This window comes from Ascaphus truei, chromosome 3, assembly GCF_040206685.1.
Source record: "Ascaphus truei isolate aAscTru1 chromosome 3, aAscTru1.hap1, whole genome shotgun sequence".
Lineage (NCBI taxonomy): Eukaryota > Metazoa > Chordata > Amphibia > Anura > Ascaphidae > Ascaphus > Ascaphus truei.
Genome location: NC_134485.1, coordinates 289,224,875 through 289,245,811, shown reverse-complemented (window position 1 = coordinate 289,245,811; position 20,937 = coordinate 289,224,875). Strand labels below are relative to the sequence as shown.

Sequence of the window (20,937 nt, the reverse complement as noted above, 5' to 3'; positions counted from 1 at the left end):
TGACAGACATTTCAGAGGTGTGGGGCAGTAAGCAAGAAAGGTTTAAGACGGGAGAGGTCTTTGGATAAAAAAGGGGTAGAGAGAAGACATCCTTGAGCAGAACGGACGGTGCATAGCGATAAATTAGGGCGGCGATGTAAGGAGGGGCAGAAGAGTGTAAAGCCCTAAAAGTGAGGAGGTGAATTGAGTGTGTGATACGGTATTTGATAGGAAGCTAGGAGAGGGATTTCAGCTGGAGAGACGCCGAGACAGATTTAGGAGAGCGTAAAGCAATTCTAGCAACAGTGTTTAGGATAGATTGCAGGGAAGACAGGCGAGAGGCAGGAAGGCCGGACAGGAGGTAACAGTAGTCGAGACGGGAGAGAATGAGGGCCTGTGTCAGAGTTTTAGAAGTGTGCCATCAACTAGCATTAGGGCTGGGTCCCATTGCATCTGTGTAACGCGTAGCTCACCACAAACGAAGCCCGACCGCGGTGCTGAGGTAGGGAATTGAGAAACGCCAACCTACAGCCATGCGGGCGCGCCTAGGATGTAGATTGGTCGTGCAAGCCGGATCAGGGTTATAGAGTGCAGAGTAGTCGTATATACTTGCCAGGTCAGGATTGGAGAATAGCGGATCGTCGGGCTCCTTTGCCAAAGTCAGGATTGTAGAAGAGCGGATCGTCGGAGTACTTTGCCAAGGTCAGGAGCGGAGAAAAGCGGAGTCCAAGAAACTAGCAGGGTTCAGACAACAAAGGGTTAATCAGGCAGACAAGGCAAAACAAGGTATCAGGAACAGAATGCAGCAAGGCACAGCGTCACACTGACTATGCTCAGCAAAGGTAAGCTGAAAGTGCAGGGTATATAAGGAAGGAGGCTCCAATAGCAAGCAGGGGTGGAACCAGGAAGTGAATCGTCGTAGGCTGCTGGTACACACAGGTGTGTCCAATGATGCAGCTGATCAGGTAGGAGGTTGCTTGCAGCCCGCACGTGTCACAGGGTTCAGAGGGCGGGACTTGGAGCGTGTGATACTCCCACGCCGGTTCCTTGAGACATCAGAGCGGGGGCGGAACCTGGAACGCACGTCACTGCCATGCTGGTGTTGTTTAACAACATAGCGGGGATGGAGCATACCGCGCGCGTCAGCGGGGAGACTAGACGAGCGCCCACGACGTACAGCCAGGACCGAGGGCTGCGCTATTTGAGTGTCTGTGACCGAAGGGCCAGGATGAGGAGATGGTCCCTGAACGCCGGAACGGCGAATCCTCACAGTCCGGCGGCATGCGCAGCCGCGAGAGCACTACTCACTATCTCCTTGTAGCCTCCCGAGCCGGTCCCAGTCCCTCCTTACTGCACAGCGGACTACTTCATGTGACGCGTCAGCCAGCAGGGGATACACGAGGATCGTGTTCCCGTGCGGCGACGCGTCACGTGGCCTCGCAGTGAGCCAATGAGGAGGGGAGCTGTCTGGAGCTACGGGAGGGAAGTCTGTGCAGCCGTGCATAGCCCACCCCCCTCTGGTGCCCGTTTCGCAGGCTGCCCCTGCTCCGGGAGGGGGGGCTCTGGGAGTGAGAGAGTGCGAGGGGCTCCGGGAGTGAGAGTGCATATTCAGGTATCAATATATATCAATAGCTACATTTTCATACATATATCCATAGAGACCTATCTAGCCCATCTTCCCCCTCCCAATCGCAGATAGGGTCCCCTAAGGAGTTCTGGGGTCTGGCTAGGTGTCTCTGTGTGGTGCATACCTGCTGGCAACAGGAGGGCTTGAGTCTCCCACGATGACATGGGGGATAACAGGAACAGGTTACTGGGGCGGATGCCTTCGTTCTGGTTCAATGGTGCAGCGCCTCCATCTATAGTAAGCCCCAGGAATGCGGGGTGGAATCCTTACCACAGAGATTCCCACAGGGATGAGAGATTCCAGTCTCACACAAGGATTATCTTTAAAAGCAGCAGTCTCTTTATTCTCTTGGGCAGCAGCAGCAGCCGACAGGTACAGTTCATGCACAGTCCACTAACTGTTATCCCTTGTGATGTTCCTCCCTGCCACCCCTCTGGACCAAAGGCATACAGAGTGGGGCTAGCTCTTCCCTCACCCCCTACGCAGGGTGAGAGGTATTTTGTTCCACCTCACTAACTATAGTTAGATCAGCTCTACTCATGAGCTGATCACTCCTCTCCTCCTAACTCACTAACACTACTGTCAGACTGACAGAACAGCCACAACAGACACTAAATAGGAAATGCACTGCTCTTTTATGATCTCAGCAGGCACCGCCCGTGTGTCTCTTGCTTTGACACAGGCTCAGGTGACCTACCTCCACCACTCAGGGCAGTGCTTGAAGTGGGGGAAACCAATGATAACTCCTGGCAACCTGCCCTTACCAGGGATTATACCAGGAGGATAGAACTATAGCCCCATTTCTTACCAGGGCTACACCTATAAAAGTATATATATATATATATATATATATATACAAAAAGAAAACAGAGAGCGCACGTCCCATAGTGTGATCCTGTACATTTAATATAAGGAAGGGAATGGTGGAGGGATTAAAAACACTTACAAAGTATAAGTGATAAACAAGCAATTTGTGACAAAAAGATCACCACCGATGCAGGAACCGTCCCGTGACGTGTTAGCAGTCCAACCGGAATCTTTAGGCAATGCACCCGACAGCATCCGTCCTTTGCACGATCAATTGAAATCCTCCACACAGTGAACTGTGGATCTGTGAACTGTGAATCTGTGAAGAGGATTATCACTTATACTTTGTAAGTGTTTTTAATCCCTCCACCATTCCCTTCCTTCTTTTAAATGTACAGGATCACACTATGGGGCGTGCGCTCTCTGTCTTCTTTTTGTATCTATAGATTCTGCTTTGGAAGTGGTTCTTCCATTTGAGAGCTGCCGTGGACCCCTGGATTCTGTACAATTTCCTGCAATACCCATCAGGACTCATTCTGGGGTTTGGACATTTACACTTAGACTCTATATATATATTTTTTATTAATATTTTTATTATTATTATTTTATGTTTATATATTAGAGTGTATTTTTTAGTTTGTCAATATTAATTTTACATTTAATACTCATTATAGTATTGTTTTTTATCTTGAAATTTAGCACTTGAAAGGGTTTATTATTTTTCACTGGTCTATGAGTCGCGCTACTTTATTCACTTTTTTCTTGCTATATATATATATATATCTGGCCGCACCCCCCCCTGCTTTAAGCCGTGCTGGGTGTTTGCAAATATCTTGTGTTTTGGCCCGCCCCTGTCATCGCCCCGCCCCCTGTCATTGCCACGCCCCCGCCACATTTTGGACACGCCCCATGCCGGAAAAAGTTACCTGCAGACCGCACATCGCGGTGCAGTGCCTTGCATGCGCCGCCGGCAAGCAAGGCAGCCGTGCAGGCACGTGCAGCGGGGCCTTAGCCTTAGGCTTTTTATAGTAGTTGGTTTCTTAGATAATAGGTGCAATTATGTATCAGTGAATACATTATACATATAAATCTCACTAGAACATATCCACCATTAGGGATTCGTGATACTTGGCACTGGCCTTCACATTAAACCTTAATAAAAGTAATTTGTAAATGAGCTTGCAGCCCATCATAAATACTTGATATCCTATTACCAATAAACCCCAAGATTTCAGGGATCATTATGATCCATAATGGAGGGGATGCACATAAAGAAACAAATGTATGCATTTAGAAGTGTATTATGCACATTACTTTATGTATTTAGGCCTCAAGTCTTACACTTATGCCAGAAGTGTGACATGGGGGGTACAAAAACCTTTATAGCAATATGTAATCATTGTACAGTACAATCAAGCTGCTGGCCCTTATTTAACCAATTATGAAAAGGTATATTAGACAGATATGTCACAGAGTTACTGTAGTTGAGTTCTAGCTGTTGCCTTGGCTCCAGAACAAAAGTTAGGTAACATTAAAATGAATCATAGGCGTTCTTACAGTACACATGGGTCAAGCATACAGAAAGTCTCTTCCTCATTTCCTCACTGATTCTGAGAACACCAACACTAGAGTTTGAAGCAGGGGAGCCTGGTTCAAATCCCGGTGTCAGCTCCTTGTGACCGTGGACAACTCACTTTATCTCCATGTGCCTCAGGCACCAAAAACATAGATTTTAAGCTCTACGGGGTAAGGCCACATGCCTCCAAAAGGTCTTATTATTATTATTATAACCCCTAAAAACAGCCATGGATTATTTTTATGCTTTTCCAGAAAGGGGTATCATAACATACGTAAGAGCCAACTAAACATTGGTAAGGGGATTGTGTGGAGCAACATCCCATACTTGTTATATTGTGTATATAAGCAATTAAAAGACAAGTGTTTAGACTGAAGGCAAATGGTTTGACTACATACATGGAGTTGTTTAACCCTTTGAATGTCCGCATAAGGTAGTAGCTAAGACCCCAAAAATTATCGTTTTCTTAGTGGAGAGTGATCTGGACTGATGGTGGACGGAAGGGATGACTTCTCCCCTCAGTGACGGAGCGATCACGTGACCACGGGTGTGGAGGGGCTGTGGCACTTTGGCCCTGTGATTCCCCTGGTGCTCAAAGGGATAAAATACAGACATCATTAAATTCATGGATCCAAATAATTTAAGTATACTTGTTCATTTGACATACCGTGGGTCTTGACTAAAGATTATTCTTTTTTGCTGTATAAAATATACCTCATCAAGAGTAATCAACTACTGACCCCACTTTCTGCCCTTGGCAGTAAAACGGTTTGAATATTCAATCTCTTCTATGAGCCCTTTCACTGGCCAAAGTCTCCAGCTATCAGATACCTCTGAAGCCAACGCCAATAAAACTTTATGTCCTTTGCAGGATGTACCACAGGTTTTATGTGACCGTGAGTCAGGTCTATAAAAACTTAATTATGTGAGTGTTTGTGAAGGTAATTTTCCATATATCAGGAGACTAGAAACCTGTTTTATGACCGATCTGTAGAGCAACACTTGGAGGGCTGTTTACTTACTGGCAGTTTTTTACGTTTGCACCTACATGCTGAGGCATGCTTCTGTTACATAGCATAAGCAGTGCACTTGTCTCTAACTCAGTGGCACACAAACTTTGTTTGCTGCGCCCACCTCGTCTGCTTTCTTGCGTTCCGCAGCGTCATTTGACGCTTGTGACATCACATGAACCCGCAACGTCATTTTACGCCGAGTTGCCGTGGACACGAGTGACGCCGGCAGAGTCAAGGTAAGTTTTACAGTTGCAGAGGCCTCACGAGATCCCCCGGCATTTAATTTAAATGCCTCCGGAAAGAGCGCGGGGCCTCTGCAACCGCCTGCGCCCCCCCCCCCCAGAGAAATCCTGCGCGCCCCCCACTTTGCGCACCATTGCTCTAACTTATGTTTCAACTCATAAATGCAATGATACGTTTAATTGTTGAAACAAATGTAGTGAGAGCACAAGCAATCTTAAGTATTGGATGTGTAGAGAATCTGTGTTTAGTGTCTGTATAATGCTGTATGAGGATTTGAAGAAGATTTAGTCAAAGTATTGTAGCTCAGCTACAAATGTATGTATAGTAAAGAAACTAATGATCAACGCCTATAGATAACAATGGCTGAATCATTTTTTTTTAACCTAAATACATATGGCTCATTCTCTATATATGTTTATATTTAAAAATCTGTGTGTGTCTCTCTCTCTAACACATACATTTTGAGAATTTCAAATTCAATCTAAAGACCTGTGGGACCAGTTTTTATCACGTGGATACAGCCTCAATGCTCTCAAAAGAGCATATAACCAAGCACTAAACAGTGATAGGGACTCACTACTGTCAAATAACACCCCCCAAAAAAACAACAAGACTATCAGATATATAGGGACCTACAAGGCATGGTGAGCAATACAAAGGATTTTCTCCAAACACTGACATCTTCTGACAGTGACCTTAAAGAAGTCTTAGGTTCTATTTCAGCCATTATGAATAGAAGGTCCAAAAACTTACGTGAACATTAAGTCCATAGTCACCATGAGCGGCCCAGACTAACCAATTTGCTTACCTCCCCAGTCATGGGGATATATAAATGCAGAGGCTGCAAAGCTTGCATATGTATCATCCCTTCCAAAACGTTTCATAATCATGTCGACAATTCACAGTTGATACTGTACATCAATTGCCACACTGTTAATGTAATTTACCTAATTACCTGTACTTGCAGCCAAAATTACGTCGGCAAGACTATAGGACAGCAACGTCGACATGTTTTGGAGCATGTGAACTCAGTTAAATATACATTGGACACTCCTGTCGCAAGACACATTAATCAGATCAGCTGCCTCTCTTTTATGGGCATATATTACAGTACCTTAAATGTCCAGCTAGAGGGGGCAACATTGACAAAAAACTACTCTGCATAGAGGCCGAGTGGCTTTATAAACTAAAGACCCACAGTCCTAATGGTCTCAATGAGGGGTTAACATTTACACCCTTCATTGATTAAAAATTGCCCTATTGCCTATGGCATCAGTAGCTATTGTGTACATCCCCTCTTAGATTCCTGTATTGTATGTATCTACAGAAAGCCTATGTGATATTCCTATTACCATGTTGTGACTACATAAACAGATCTGATAGATCTTACTAGGCTATGTATTAATTGTATTTATTAAATTAACTTGCTAATATTACCTTTACAGTCTCTTTAATTGGGGTATAACATCTATGTACTCAAATTTCATTTGTGACCCATCAAAATGATTTATGTCTCCTATTCTTTGCTGTCAGGCAGACCCAGCTGATTAGCTCTGTGGCGTCCATGGAAACTAGTTGTTTATTCATCTCTATGGCAACTGAGGTTCCCCTCCTCCCATACGCCTGCGCAATGATCGCTCACGTGAATCCTGTGGCAATGCCCCACTACGCATGCACTATACTTACAATTCAGATCTCCACGGCAACGGCTTCCTTTATAATCTCAGCTGTGGCGCCGCACTCACACTGCCCCTGACAAAGCTCCGTAACAGTAGGGAAACGTGCGTCGAGCACGTGATGTGATGTCAGCAGTCACTGCTATGGGTGTGGGGCTCAGCAAGTGAGATATCAAGTGAGGTTAGTGATTAAGACCCCTTCCTAATCTATTCATTAGCATCCTATTTTTACTTGGGGCATTACTCTACTGTTAGCTTAGGGGCTGTTAGGTACAGCTATACCACTGCCTCTCACACTCTGGAAGCCTCTGCATGCTTTGTAGCAAACCTGACAATTGATATTGTGCTATACTCTTTTTGCTACTATTGTATTTATCTAAACTAAAGATTTATGCAGACTACTTGCTGCCTGGGTCCATTTGCTGTCAGCTACCATCACTACTGCAGCTTTATCAGGCATTTTGTTCAATGATTTTGGACTATATATTACAGGGCTGAGTCCTTAATGAGCAGCTCTTTCCCTTCATAGGTCCAATTATACCTCTACTTACCTCTGATATGGGGACTATTTCACCTTATATATTTAGTGAGCACTACTGCATACCCAGTGACTCACATAAAGGACATTTCTGAATATGAACAATACTATTGAGCCTGTCACTCGATTAGCACGCTTAGAGCTGCAATATATTGGGCGGGGAGTATACACCCTATTAAGGTGATTTCTGTTCTTCTGGCTCTTCATTGATTTTGAGTCTGTAGGCTAAAGCCCCAGTTCCTGCTGCGATCAGTGGACTTCAGATAGCCCACGACAGGGGGGGTGCAGCCATGTTGTCACGCGGCTGGGTCGCCCTCATTGGCTGAACCACCGCCGTGACGTAGCCATCATTCGGCCACCACGCCAAAAGACTGATTTTTTGTCTTTTGAAAATGTGGTCACGTCATCTCGCTTTGAACACGCATGGACTGTGGCCGGCCCCATAGAGGGTGTCTCTTTGTTCGTGCTGTGCACACGGTCGTGATCACTGGGGACGAGGCATTAGGGTTCCCATGTGTAGGCTCTGCCTTTGTGGGGCCCAGCGACACTGGCTCTGATGCGGCTGCTGCGCTTCCCCGCTCTCCAGCCACCCTTGTTAGGACGATCTCCAAAAAAGCAGCCTTCTCATTGGCTACAAAAATGGAAATGAATAGAGCACAGCAGCAGGAACAAGCAGCCAATAGTCGATAAAAAATAAACCTTATTCGGCCCTTGTCAAGTGCAGCGGCAGGACAAAAACCTCATTGACTGCAAGGTTTGAACCTTCAAGCTCCCCTGATTGGTCAGCCTGGTGTTGTGGGCTTGACAGGGGTGGAGCCAAGACACCTCAACCAGAATGGACAATCAGTTATCCCTATTCCCAGCACTGGGACAGCCCCTCTATATCTACTCCTACCTTGGCATGCTGCCTACAGACTTTGTTGGGGGGGGAGGGATAGGCTGTGGCTATCTCGAGTCTCACCATGGAGCACCCCTTGTCTACCATCTGGAAACTTTGCCTCTAACCCCTGCAACTATGCCTAGCTCCAAGGACTCCCTTTTGTCCCAACAGAACCTCTGCCTACCTGTATTAACCCTTTTGTGAAATGTATTTTTCATATTAAACCTATTTTATGGCCCTCTTGCCTGGCTCACATGTTTCATGATACTATCTAACAAGGTTATTTTATTGTTAAAGTTTTGTATTTTGGAATGGGTTCTCGAGTTCTGTATCCTGTGAGGCCCTATATCCCCAAGAAACCCCCAGGTGTTATTTTTGTTAAATAAATCATGACACGGTGTAATATATCATGTGTTGTTGTTCATCTGAGGTTGTATGTACTGTACCTAATTTTAAGACCTGCTAAGGAACAGATGATATGTAAAACCATAGAATTCAAAGAGGGTGTAATTTCTTTTTCACACAACTGTAGTCTAGCAATGACTTTACAGTCTGGATACTGAAGATGAATCGCTTAAACTTTAAGGCCTCTACCCCTAATTCCTTTAGCATATCGACTGCAAATGAAAGCTAAATGAAAATGTGGTATCCTTCACATCAGGTCCAACCTAACTGTACAACAAAAGCAAACTTATGTCTTACAAAGCTCATAAACAGTGTAGCTTGTAGAAGGGCTAGAAAACATTGTGTAACTTCTGACAGAGAAGGGGCTAATTACTGATCTGGAGAACATCCAAAAATTCAATTATACAGTAACAAACACCTAACCGCTTTGTAAAAAAGGAATAGAATACCATTGTGTTGTAGTACCATTGTGTTAATTTGTAGAATTTTTATGCACAAAAGAAAACACACTATCATTTTTAGCGTGGTAACTACCTGCATGCAATGTTTCTTCAAAAAGCAACAAAAAGAAAATGTCATCAAAAACACGGGTTCAGTATTACAGATGTGATGGGCCTCTAAGCTGTTTTCCTGACTACACCGAAAAATGTCACATGGTTTAGTTCATTTTAAGGTTTTCTCCTGTTTAGTTAATGTATCAAGGGAATAGTCATGCAGGATGTATTAAACCACAGTAACATCTTAATGCAATTTGAAGTTCAATTGTGACGTTTCAAACATCCCTTATAAAAAACACATACTGTATACATATTCATTTGAGGGGAGAGGATGGCATATGTCAAACAATAGTAGTACTGCAAACAGATACCTGCAGAAAGAAAACAGATAACTAAAAGGGTGTATAGGGGAACACAGCATAACTTGAATATCCTTCCCCTTGTCTTTGATTACATGTGGAACAGCGAGATTGTGCTGCAGTCATCTGTTTAGGCATTTCCCTCATCTGGGTAGCCAGAATAAGAGCTGGTTCTCATTTTTAGCTGATTCTGTCATTTCCGCAAGGCCTCAGCTTGGGAGAAAGCCAAGATCAACAGGTGAGTCCTGTAGCTGCAGAACAACGGGAAGTGCATAGTATATGTTTGAAACAGTTCACTAGAGGTGCTGTCTGGTCTGTCTCTATTTCTCTGCATAATTAACACCAACCTACATGCAGAGACAGTGTGGAGTATCTCAACAGTGACAGGCAAAGAACAGACAAGAAAAGACTGGATATAAAATATGCTGGCAAGGCAATTCTCCTGCTAAGCAAGATAATAAATACGTACGTTATGGCCTTAAAAAAATACAAATAATTAAAATACATTGTACTACATTTTTAAAATGATGTTTATTCAGTTTAAAAGGAGAGTAACTTAACATCAGCAAAGAGAATAGCTAAATTGAGCTCCATTGTATTGGAGATGATCATTTTACACAAACCTTATTTTATGTGTAATGTGCACTGTACTAATAAACATGCTCACACGACTTGGCCTGAATCAGGGAAACATCATTGATGTAAAAGCATGTATCTGACAGACATTTGCTGCAGTTATGGAAATGTTTTCTAGCAAGCGTTGCCTAAAAGGGTGAAAGCTAGTTAGTACTGTACTTATTTAAAATTGGAGAGCAGCCATTTTAATTGTTGCCAGCTTTTAACACTATAGCAGAAGCTAAACATGAAAAAACTGTAGTACCGAGAGACAGATGTTCAACAAGGGTCTCTCCTGCTCCAACGGAATTTATTCAAATGCATTAACTTAAATGGACTTTTATTCAGATCTCACTTAGAGTAGCAGGCTATCTGAAAGGAAGATCAGAGGAGAAACTAGCAATCTCACTTTCACTCAGACCCACATAACGCAGTTGCATACTTGGACGCTGATGCTTGCTTCAAACAGCCTCTGACTCTTGCTTCAAATATTGTTCCCACTATATATTGGCTGAAAGGCAATTCTAGAATCGCAGATATGGTGCTGCCAGCTTCAATGCTTCTTTCACAAGGCACAGATTATCAGCTTGCCAGATGCAAAGCATGGAGAAAATAGCATACAGTATGTGGCATAAAACTGATTGAATGGTAGAAAAATAATGTTCCCCTTTGGTGGAAACACATCATTGATGTTTCATTGTCATCATAGTGATAAAACTGCTCTGAATATGCCATTCTACACTCACCTATTTCCCCTTCTCTAATTGTCTCTAAGGAAATGTATTGCTTTTCCAACAAAAGTGAACATTGGTCCAAGGTAGTAATAGTGAACCATGAAGAATGCTGTTATTGTTCTCTTAAAGCAGCAGTTCAAGCTGCCATTTTTTAAGATTCGGCTCGGGATTCACTAAATGGCTGTCAGCGCAGCAGAAGAGGACCAAAGATGCAAAGTTCTGTGGGGAAGATCATGTGACCTGGCAGTCACTAGATACAATTGGTGCACTGATAGAGAGAGGGCAGGGCTCAAAATGGGGGGTGCCAGCGCCTGTTTCAGAAGAGGAAGGGGATGTGACTTTGTAAATGGTTGCTATAGAAACAAAAAATGCTTATTACATTATAATACAATAAAAATGTAATACAGTTTTTTTTAACGCTATAAGTATTTTCTCATAGTACAGAACTGATTTATTAAAAATAACACGTAAGATATTGCTATTTAAGAGGTGTCACATTAAGAAACAAATTCAGTATTTCAGTATTTCTATATCATGTGTTTTATGTTCTAAAAACATATAAATTATTTTTTTTATTCTATCTACTAGTTGTTAATAAATGCAAAATGTTAATAAGATAGGAGATTTTAAAATTAATTATAACCGTACACCATCCATCTAATCAAAAAAGTGAACTGAAGAAACGTACAGTATGAAGTTTTGAAAGCTCTGTGACCTATAATTTTATTTTTCATGGACTCTAATGAGGGTTCAGAAAAAGGTATCACGGCCCCCAATAAATCTATGTTGACTCATTATGAAATAGTGGGATAGGTATTATATATAGGCATATATATGTAACTGTGTTTCTCACCCCTTCCCCCCACCCCCCCACCCCAATCACAGATAGGGGCCATTACTGGGTGTATGTGGTGCATACCTGCTGGCAACAAGAGGGCTGAGTCATCCGTGATGACTTTGGGACCCAGGATCAGGCTTCTGGGGTCCATACCCCACATAATACTTAGCAGTGCAGCGCCTCCATCTGCCGTAGGCTTCAGGAATATGGAGGCAATCTCCCACGGTAGAACTTGTAACTTTCCACCTTTACTAGTATACATTGGTTGCTATGAAATGTTCTATGAAGAACTCTATCTATTAAAAAGTGGAACATCTTATAAAATGTTATGACATATCCATGTACATTTAAAATTGCTAAGATAAAAATTAGTAGAAAAGTGCAAAAAAATATACTCGTCCCTTAACTTCTAGAGCTCTTTTTTTGCATCAGTTGAGGCTATAGATCAAGTTGAATTGACTAACGGAGCACATATATTACTTCTACATATATCTATCTTGCTATTCTTTAGTATTATAGTGATTTCTGTAGCTCAGTATTAGTAATTTCGAATTGCAGAAAAGCTTACACTCTAGTATTCTAACATTTTCAGAGGGCCCCTAACGTCTGTAGCAATGTATATTTCAGTAAGACAATTGGAATTATAACAAAGATAAGGCTGTGTACAGAGCTAGGAAGCTGGTAAAAAGCAAGTCAACATTGGTAATATATTTGTCAGACCAGAAAATGAGGAGACAGAAACAAATTATTTTGGAATACCGTATTTCCTCAATTCTAATACAAACTTTTTTTTCCCATTTTCACAGGTGTGAAATTGGGATGCGTCTTAGAATCGATGTTTTAAAAAAATCAACTAGGGGGAGCTGCTGAAGCATAGAGGTGGAGAAACCAACCCCAGAAATAGTCCCTGCAGTACTGTATTTAACTATCCCCCGTGAAGTCAGAGCACAGCATGCTGGGAAGTGTACAGTAGTTGTGCATGCATTGCAGAAAGCAATGTTTTGATGCAGGACTACAAATCCTATGAGCACAGCGCTGAGCAGGAAGTATCTGAGAGAGCAAGGTCTCCTCTGATGCTAAAGACGTGCTGTAAAACTCTGCCTGTGACTGAAACTTGACAACACTGGATTGGTCATGGAGTTTTTTGCTAGGGCAAGTGATGTGGGACACTTTGGATGTCCCTTCTTGTGTGCCCAGGCATTGATATGATGAGAGTATGTTCTGTATCTCTACATACACATGTACATATACTTTCCGTGTGTGTGTATTATATTTATACGTTATCAAAAGAAGAGAGTAACTGGAATGACCAATTGCCCTCCACAAAGAAGCACATTTAGCGGTGCACTCAAAGGCAGTTAAAACATAACTTTTAATGATATAAAATAATATATGTCTACACTTGCTTATAATAGAAATTAAAGTGTGTAAGTTTAAAATAAACAGTAATGTTTACAGGGAATAAACTGAGTCCTTATCTCAATATAATAGATGCTAATTAGCCTGATATCTTGTAGAGATAGTCAGGTAATGCATGCAAATAATATACACTCATTAGCCACTGTCTAAATTATCTGAACTAAATAGACATGTAGTGTAGAGAACTGAGGTAACTAACTAAATATAAAGGTCATGAGAAGCATGACGCAGCTCCAACATCACTGCATAATATTCATGCAAATCGAATCCAAATACACAGTTTATACACAGTGTGTCAATCAGTGTAATGTTCATGCATACGGATGGTATATATTTATTAACCACCATATTAAAATAGGTCTACAGCGGATGAAGTGAACAGAATATATTGTGCGCAACTAATAAACCTCTAGTGATACCAGTGATCTAGTGTATATTAACTAATACCCTTCTAATTTAAACCATAGGATAAAACCACAGTGTGAAAAATAAGGAATATATTACATAACCGTGCAATGTGGAAATTAGAGCGTCTGCTGCTATGAAACAGGGGGCGGTTCGGCACCCCCCAAACACTAAGGATATGGAGACAAAAAAACAGCGCACAACGCAAATAGTGAAGTATGAAAATAACAAGTGTATATTGATAAAAGGGATAAATATTCTGCGTACATCAAGGTACTAAGACATAAGCATTGAGTGTGTACAACACACAAGTTACCAAACGGCAGCTGATGGTACAGGAGTCAGGAGCTTGTTTCCTTCAGCAGGAGTCTGGGGCAGCAGCTGTGATGTTTTCCTTCTCAGGGACACCTCTGCACTCGATCACCGCCTCTAAGGAAATCTCCCCTCTGGTCAGCTGGGCTCCAGGTAAGTCGGGCGATCTGTAGCTTGTAGTCACACTCAGCGGGTCCCCAAATGGATCAGTGAGGACTTGGAAGATTAACACAGTTCTCCAGTCAGTGCAGCCACAAACGGAGACAGGCAATCTGGCTGGGAGCACAACTGCAGTATGCCACGCTATCGCTCCGTGCTGGGGCGCTGCGGAGTGACGTCACAACCCCGATTTCAAAGTGTAAACAACAGGAGTGGAAAATCGTCCTTAAAGTGCCCAATATGCACAAAAATAATAAAATAGCAAAGAAACACATAGACCACGGAGCGACAGCGTGGCATACTGCAGTTGTGCTCCCAGCCAGCTTGCCTGTCTCCGTTTGTGGCTGCACTGACTGGAGAACTGTGTTAATCTTCCAAGTCCTCACTGATCCATTTGGGGATCAAAGCTCCAAGCCATCAGCTGCCGTTTGGTAACTTGTGTGTTGTACACACTCAATGCTTATGTCCTAGTACCTTGATGTACGCAGAATATTTATCCATTTTATCAATATACACTTGTTATTTTCATACTTCACTATTTGTGTTGTGCGCTGTTTTTTTGTCTACAGCGAATGAGCCTGCAGCATAAGCATATAGAGTCTCGATGAACTGTGCTAGCTATCTAAATGCCATGAGGAGCATGATGCAGCTCTAACATCACTGCATAATTTTAATGCTGATCTAATCACGATACACAGTAGATCATAATGTATGAGACTCAGTAATTGCATCCAATCAAATAAGGGTGGTACTGTATGTTGTTGGAAGTACGAAGATGAGTAAATGCTAAATGCAGATGGATACGCACACCCCAAGCTAAACTATGTAACTATTAATGCCATGTGGAGTGCGACACAGTTACAAAGTTGTTACTAAATTGTAAACAAAATGAATGAATAAGGTTTATCCACTGCTGCACAAACAATGTAAATACAAATTGCAACTTCATCCACCCTCTCATGACAAATGTATTCACTCCGTGTGAAATACACATACCGCAGACCCACTAACCAGAGCCTGCGAACAAGGGAGGCAGAGTACGGATAGAGAATATTGTTATAGTAATACCTATTGGTCGTGATATAATTGTTGCACAAGACGATACACAGTAACACAGATATAAATGCATGTTAGGAGACAAAGAACTTCACTGTAACGACGTTGGCACGTCGTACGCCATATGCATTTCTCTCCGAGGGTGGAGCTTCGTCAGGGGTAGATCCAATCTTTGTGGAGGGCAATTGGTCATTCCAGTTACTCTCTTCTTTTGATAAAATATATTAATCTAAGTACATAGGTAGCACCAGTTGCCATTTCAGGTAATTTAGGAACCCTCATTATTTCATTCATATAATATTGGTGAGTGTTGTATTGTCATTGTGTGTGATTATATACTTCAAGGCAGAAAGAATATGCACAGACACTCCATACAACACCACGAAGAAGGAAGATACCGCTCACCAGTGGGACATCATTTCAAACAACCAGATCATTCCATAAATGATTTAAAAATCAAAATCCTCAATGGAATGTTTAAACGCACCCAAGAACGGAAAACATTTGAACTCAGAATGATAAGACTCTTTGACACCAAAACAAGAGGACTTAATGCGGATATGGGGTTTCTCACACACTATCAGAATTGTTTGTAGTTATCCTGCCTGCCTCTCTGCCAATGTACTTATCCATAACTCCCCCCATCCCCACACAGCATCCCCTTCCCCCTCCATGCTGTTCCTTATCACCATTTTATTACCTTCTAACATCCCTTTCTCACCCCACCTTATCTACATCTCATTTTTTGTTGTTGCTTTCCTAACCTCTATTTTAGCCATAGCTACCTTTGTAAACCAGGAAGAAAGGAGAACTGTCGAAAGCTTGTCCTATGGCATAAATTGTTAGTACAAATAAAAAAAGGTATCACCTAATACTGAAGTACTGTACTCATTTATTCTGCACTAACGCAACTAGACTAACACGGCTGTATATATATTACGTATAGATATTTTAAAAAAAATTTGCACATTTAAAAGTAGTTTCTTTTTTTCCAAATTTTTTTTTATTAAATCAGTTGTGCGTCATAGAATCGAGGAAATACGGTAGTACAACACTTGTTTGATAGAGGGAGAATAAGAATAAACTCGAGTTCACTATTGAAACTATAATATTGATTAGGTATTGCCCAAATGCATGACTAATATGATGAGAATCACTTAGTAATGTAGAGAGTATAAGTTTGATTGCTCTCATATATTTCTTTGTAACCGTTTTTCCTATCTCCAGTTTCCCTGCTTCTGAGAGTCAGAATAAATTCTATACTACATACCTGGATTTTTTACTGCCTTTACAAATATTACATTGGACCGATTCCTAACTCCTTATACAAACCCCTAGTGCACTGGGTGTGTCGACATCCAGATTGACAATTGATTACTGCTAATAATAAAAAAAAGAGTATTCATATCCGAAACAGGCAACAAAAAATACATCCCCAAAAAAACAAATCTGGACAATATTAACAATAGTCAATTGTCCTCTTCCGATTTAATTTACCTTCACACTAATTAAAATGAAGATCAACTACTTCAGAAGTTTGCAAAATCAATATTGTACTGTATGATGATTCCATATATTTTATTTATTTTATGATTTAAAATGTTGGTGATTTGGAGTTGACCTACAGAAGGCTTACATTCTATGAACCACAGTAATTCACCTTTTACGTTTTCTACACGAAGAATAAAATATAGTGTGACATATTGAGAAAACGTAATGCTGTATACTTTTGTGATTTGCGTAAAAAATCCAGTATATGCAACAATAATATTTGATACCATAAGTGAACAAACTGTAAACATAATAGTAGAAACGTTTAGCAGATTGTCATTAGGAACAATGTGATTTCATCAACTGTAAAATTGAAAATAATAATAAACCCCTTGGACTGCAAGGTTTAAAATGAAATATTTTGTGAGTTGTGCAAGACATATGTCACTTTACTGTGGAACACAATTGGCAATTTCCCTACAAGAGAGTTAGCTATTTTTGACTACTATAGTAATTTAAGACATAAACTATGCAAATGTCATAATTATGTTAAAACTCTAGTGTCAAGAAAAATGGAGTTGAAATTGCGGAGGGAAGCTGCCTCGGGTCTCTTAGAGTGGGAGCAAATGGTTGTTACATTACAGTTGTTAAGCTTGAAGAATGATATTCACAGGTAGATCAAAATCTGAGCCTTTTTGACAGATCTCACAAACTTTTAAATATAACAAATGTATCTATGTATAGTGCATGATTATATGTAAAAAGAAAAACCTATTAAGAATGAGCGGCGTTTTCAGACAACATCATAATTTACCAATTACAATGTTCACGTTATTGTACTAATGTTAGTCAGAGCTGTCAAGGTACCCCATTTTGGGGCAATGAAGTTTGGGCGTGAGGCAAGGAGGTATGGGGCGAGGCAATGATGTTTGGGGCTGGGAAATGACATTTGGAGGTGGGCAAGAATATTAGGGTGGAAGCTAATGATGTTACAAGTTGGGGTTAGGAATAGGACAATGTCTCAGGATCTCCCACCACTGTGAGATTCAACTCATGCTCAGCCCTAATACACGAGATTCAAGCAAGTTGTGTGAGACTTGACAGGTCTGGTTAGTTCCAGAGATAGGAATGAAACAAGCAGTTGCAATCTACAAGAATGACAATTCAGTTGTTTGGAAATATGTTGGCATGTATACTGCATAATGATAGGATGACACCCGTGCAGAACAGCTGATGCCTACTGTTTCCAATTGCTATTGAACACCTTGGTCATATCTATCCCACCCTGGGAATATGATACTCACTCTTGTACTGCTCTGGCTATGGATAGGGCCGTGGATCCAGTTTCATTAACACTATCTAAGGTCACATTTGGCAGGTCGTCATCATCACTATCACTTTTTATTTGTCTAGGAGACAGTCCACGGGGGTCCATGTGTGCTGAAAAAAAAAGATATAAATATATGTAAGACATATAGTATACACAGACACAAGTATACAGAAAAACATACACACCCTTATAAAGATGCAGCCAGACTTACATGGAAGCCATGGCAGAAAAAGTAAAATGCAGCGGCTTCAGGAAAAATGAAAGCACCCCATATATCTTAATATATAAAATCGAATGGTTAGTGAGGTTAGTGCTATCTGCGGTCAATCTGATTGGTCCTCAGCCTCTGGCCAATCAGATTGCTGTGTGTGACGTCACGCAACTGCCAACACACACACACACACACACACACACACACACACACACACACACACACACACACACACACACACACACCTACCTCCCCGCTCCAACTCACCTCTCCCCCTCCCCAAATCACCTCTCCCCCTCCCCAAATCACCTCTCCCCCCTCCAGGCTCCAAATCACCTTTCCCCCTCCCCAGCGGCATCACCTCTCCCCCCTCCCCAGCGGCATCACCTCTCCCCCCTCCCCAGCGGCATCACCTCTCCCCCCTCCCCAGCGGCATCACCTCTCCCCCCTCCCCAGCGGCATCACCTCTCCCCCCTCCCCAGCGGCATCACCTCTCCCCCCTCCCCAGCGGCATCACCTCTCCCCCCTCCCCAGCGGCATCACCTCTCCAAATCACCTCTCCCCGCTCCAAATCACCTCTCCCCGGTCCAAATCACCTCTCCCCCTCCCCGGTCCAAATCACCTCTCCCCCTCCCCGGTCCAAATCACCTCTCCCCCTCCCCGGTCCAAATCACCTCGCCCCCTCCCCGGCGGGGGAACAGGCAGCTGCCACGCGGCGCCTAAGATGGCGGCGGCTGGAAAGACACCCTTCCTCCCTCGCGGCGCCGAGTCAGAAGATGGCGGCGCCCGGAAGTACAGGTAGGTGTCGCTCCCCCACCTCCGGCGCCAAACGGAACTGAGTTTGTGTGTATGTGTGTGTGTGTGTCTCACTATCCACTGCCCCCCCCTCCTGTCCACTGCCCCCCCCCCTCCTGTCCACTGCCCCCCCCCCTCCTGTCCACTGCCCCCCCCCTCCTGTCCACTGCCCCCCCCCTCCTGTCCACTGCCCCCCCCCCTCCTGTCCACTGCCCCCCCCCTCCTGTCCACTGCCCCCCCCCTCCTGTCCACTGCCCCCCCCTCCTGTCCACTGCCCCCCCCTCCTGTCCACTGCCCCCCCCCTCCTGTCTACTGCCCCCCCCTCCTGTCCACTGCCCCCCCCCTCCTGTCCACTGCCCCCCCTCCTGTCCACTGCCCCCCCCTCCTGTCCACTGCCCCCCCCTCCTGTCCACTGCCCCCCCCTCCCGTCCACTGCCCCCCCCCTTCCTGTCCACTGCCCCCCCCCTCCTGTCCACTGCCCCCCCCCTCCTGTCAACTGACCCCCCCTCCTGTCCACTGCCCCCCCCCTCCTGTCCACTGCCCCCCCCTCCTGTCCACTGCCCCCCCCCTCCTGTCCACTGCCCCCCCCCTCCTGTCCACTGCCCCCCCTGTCCACTGCCCCCCCCTCCTGTCCACTGCCCCCCCTCCTGTCCACTGCCCCCCCTCCTGTCCAATGCCCCCCCCTCCTGTCCAATGCCCCCCCTCCTGTCCAATGCCCCCCCCTCCTGTCCAATGCCCCCCCCCTCCTGTCCAATGCCCCCCCTCCTGTCCAATGCCCCCCCCCTCCTGTCCACCTCCCCCCCCTCCTGTCCACCTCCCCCCCCCCTCCTGTCCACCTCCCCCCCTCTCCTGTCCTCCTCCCCCCCCTCTCCTGTCCACTGCCCCCCCCTCCTGTAATTTGCCCCCCCCCCTCCTGTCCATTGCCCCCCCTCCTGTCCATTGCCCCCCCCTCCTGTCCATTGCCCCCCCTCCTGTCCATTGCCCCCCCCTCCTGTCCATTGCCCCCCCCCCCTCCTGTCCACCTCCCCCCCTCCTGTCCACCTCCCTCCCCTCCTGTCCACCCCCCCCTCCTGTCCACTGTCCGTCCCTCCTGTCCACTGTCCGTCCCCCCCCTCCTGTCCACTGTCCCCCCCCCCCTCCTGTCCACTGTCTGTCCCTCCTGTCCACTGTCCGTCCCCCCCCTCCTGTCCACTGTCCGTCCCCACCCCCTTCTGTCCACTGTTCGTCCCTCCCCTCTGGGGAACACGGAGAAAGAGGGAGAGAGAAGGGAGCTGGAAATTTAACTCACGGCCAACGCCGGGTCTCTCTCCAACTCACCTCTCCCCCTCGGCGCTACAACTCACCTCTCTCCCTCGGCACTACAACTCACCTCTCTCCCTCCACGCCGACGCTCCAACTGGAACAGATGGCGGCGCCCGGAAGGACCCCCTTCCTCCCTTGCGGCGCACAGTGAGAAGATGGCGGCGCACGGAAGTACAGGTAGGTGTCGCGTGTGTCGCTCCCCCACTTCTCCCCCCTACTTCTCCCCCCCCCCACTTCTCCCCCCCCCACTTCTCACCCCCCCCACTTCTCCCCCCCCCCACTTCTCCCCCCGCCCCCTCCCCCCCTCTTTCCCCCCACCTCCAAGAGCACGCTCTCTACGGCTCAACATCCCCGAGGAGCAGGAGGAGGGCGGCAGGGACTTAATGCTGCCAGGTGAGGAAATGCAGGGGGAGGAATCCATGCCTTTGACGCCCCCCCCCCCTGCCTTTGACGGCACCCCCCCCCCCTCCCTTTGACACCACCCCCCCCCCTCCCTTTGACACCACCCCCCCCTCCCTTTGACACCACTCCCCCTCCCTTTGACGGCACCCCCCCCTCCCTTTGACGCCACCCCCCCCTTCCCTTTGACGCCACCCCCCCCTCCCTTTGACGCCACCCCCCCCCTCCCTTTGACGCTACCCCCCCCCTCCCTTTGACGCCACCCCTCCCC

The 20,937-nt window shown here is 45.0% G+C and overlaps 1 protein-coding gene across 2 annotated transcripts in view; it reads right to left on the bottom strand.

Moving 5' to 3' along the window:
* The window catches only part of KLF12 (KLF transcription factor 12), a 272,088-nt gene that overhangs the window by 40,402 nt on the left and 210,749 nt on the right, over positions 1–20,937 (bottom strand). For both annotated transcript variants that reach the window (XM_075591001.1, XM_075591002.1), the window contains exon 4: positions 17,934–18,069. In XM_075591001.1, the coding sequence (XP_075447116.1) occupies positions 17,934–18,069 (136 nt within the window). The remainder of the gene's footprint in view (positions 1–17,933; positions 18,070–20,937) is intronic.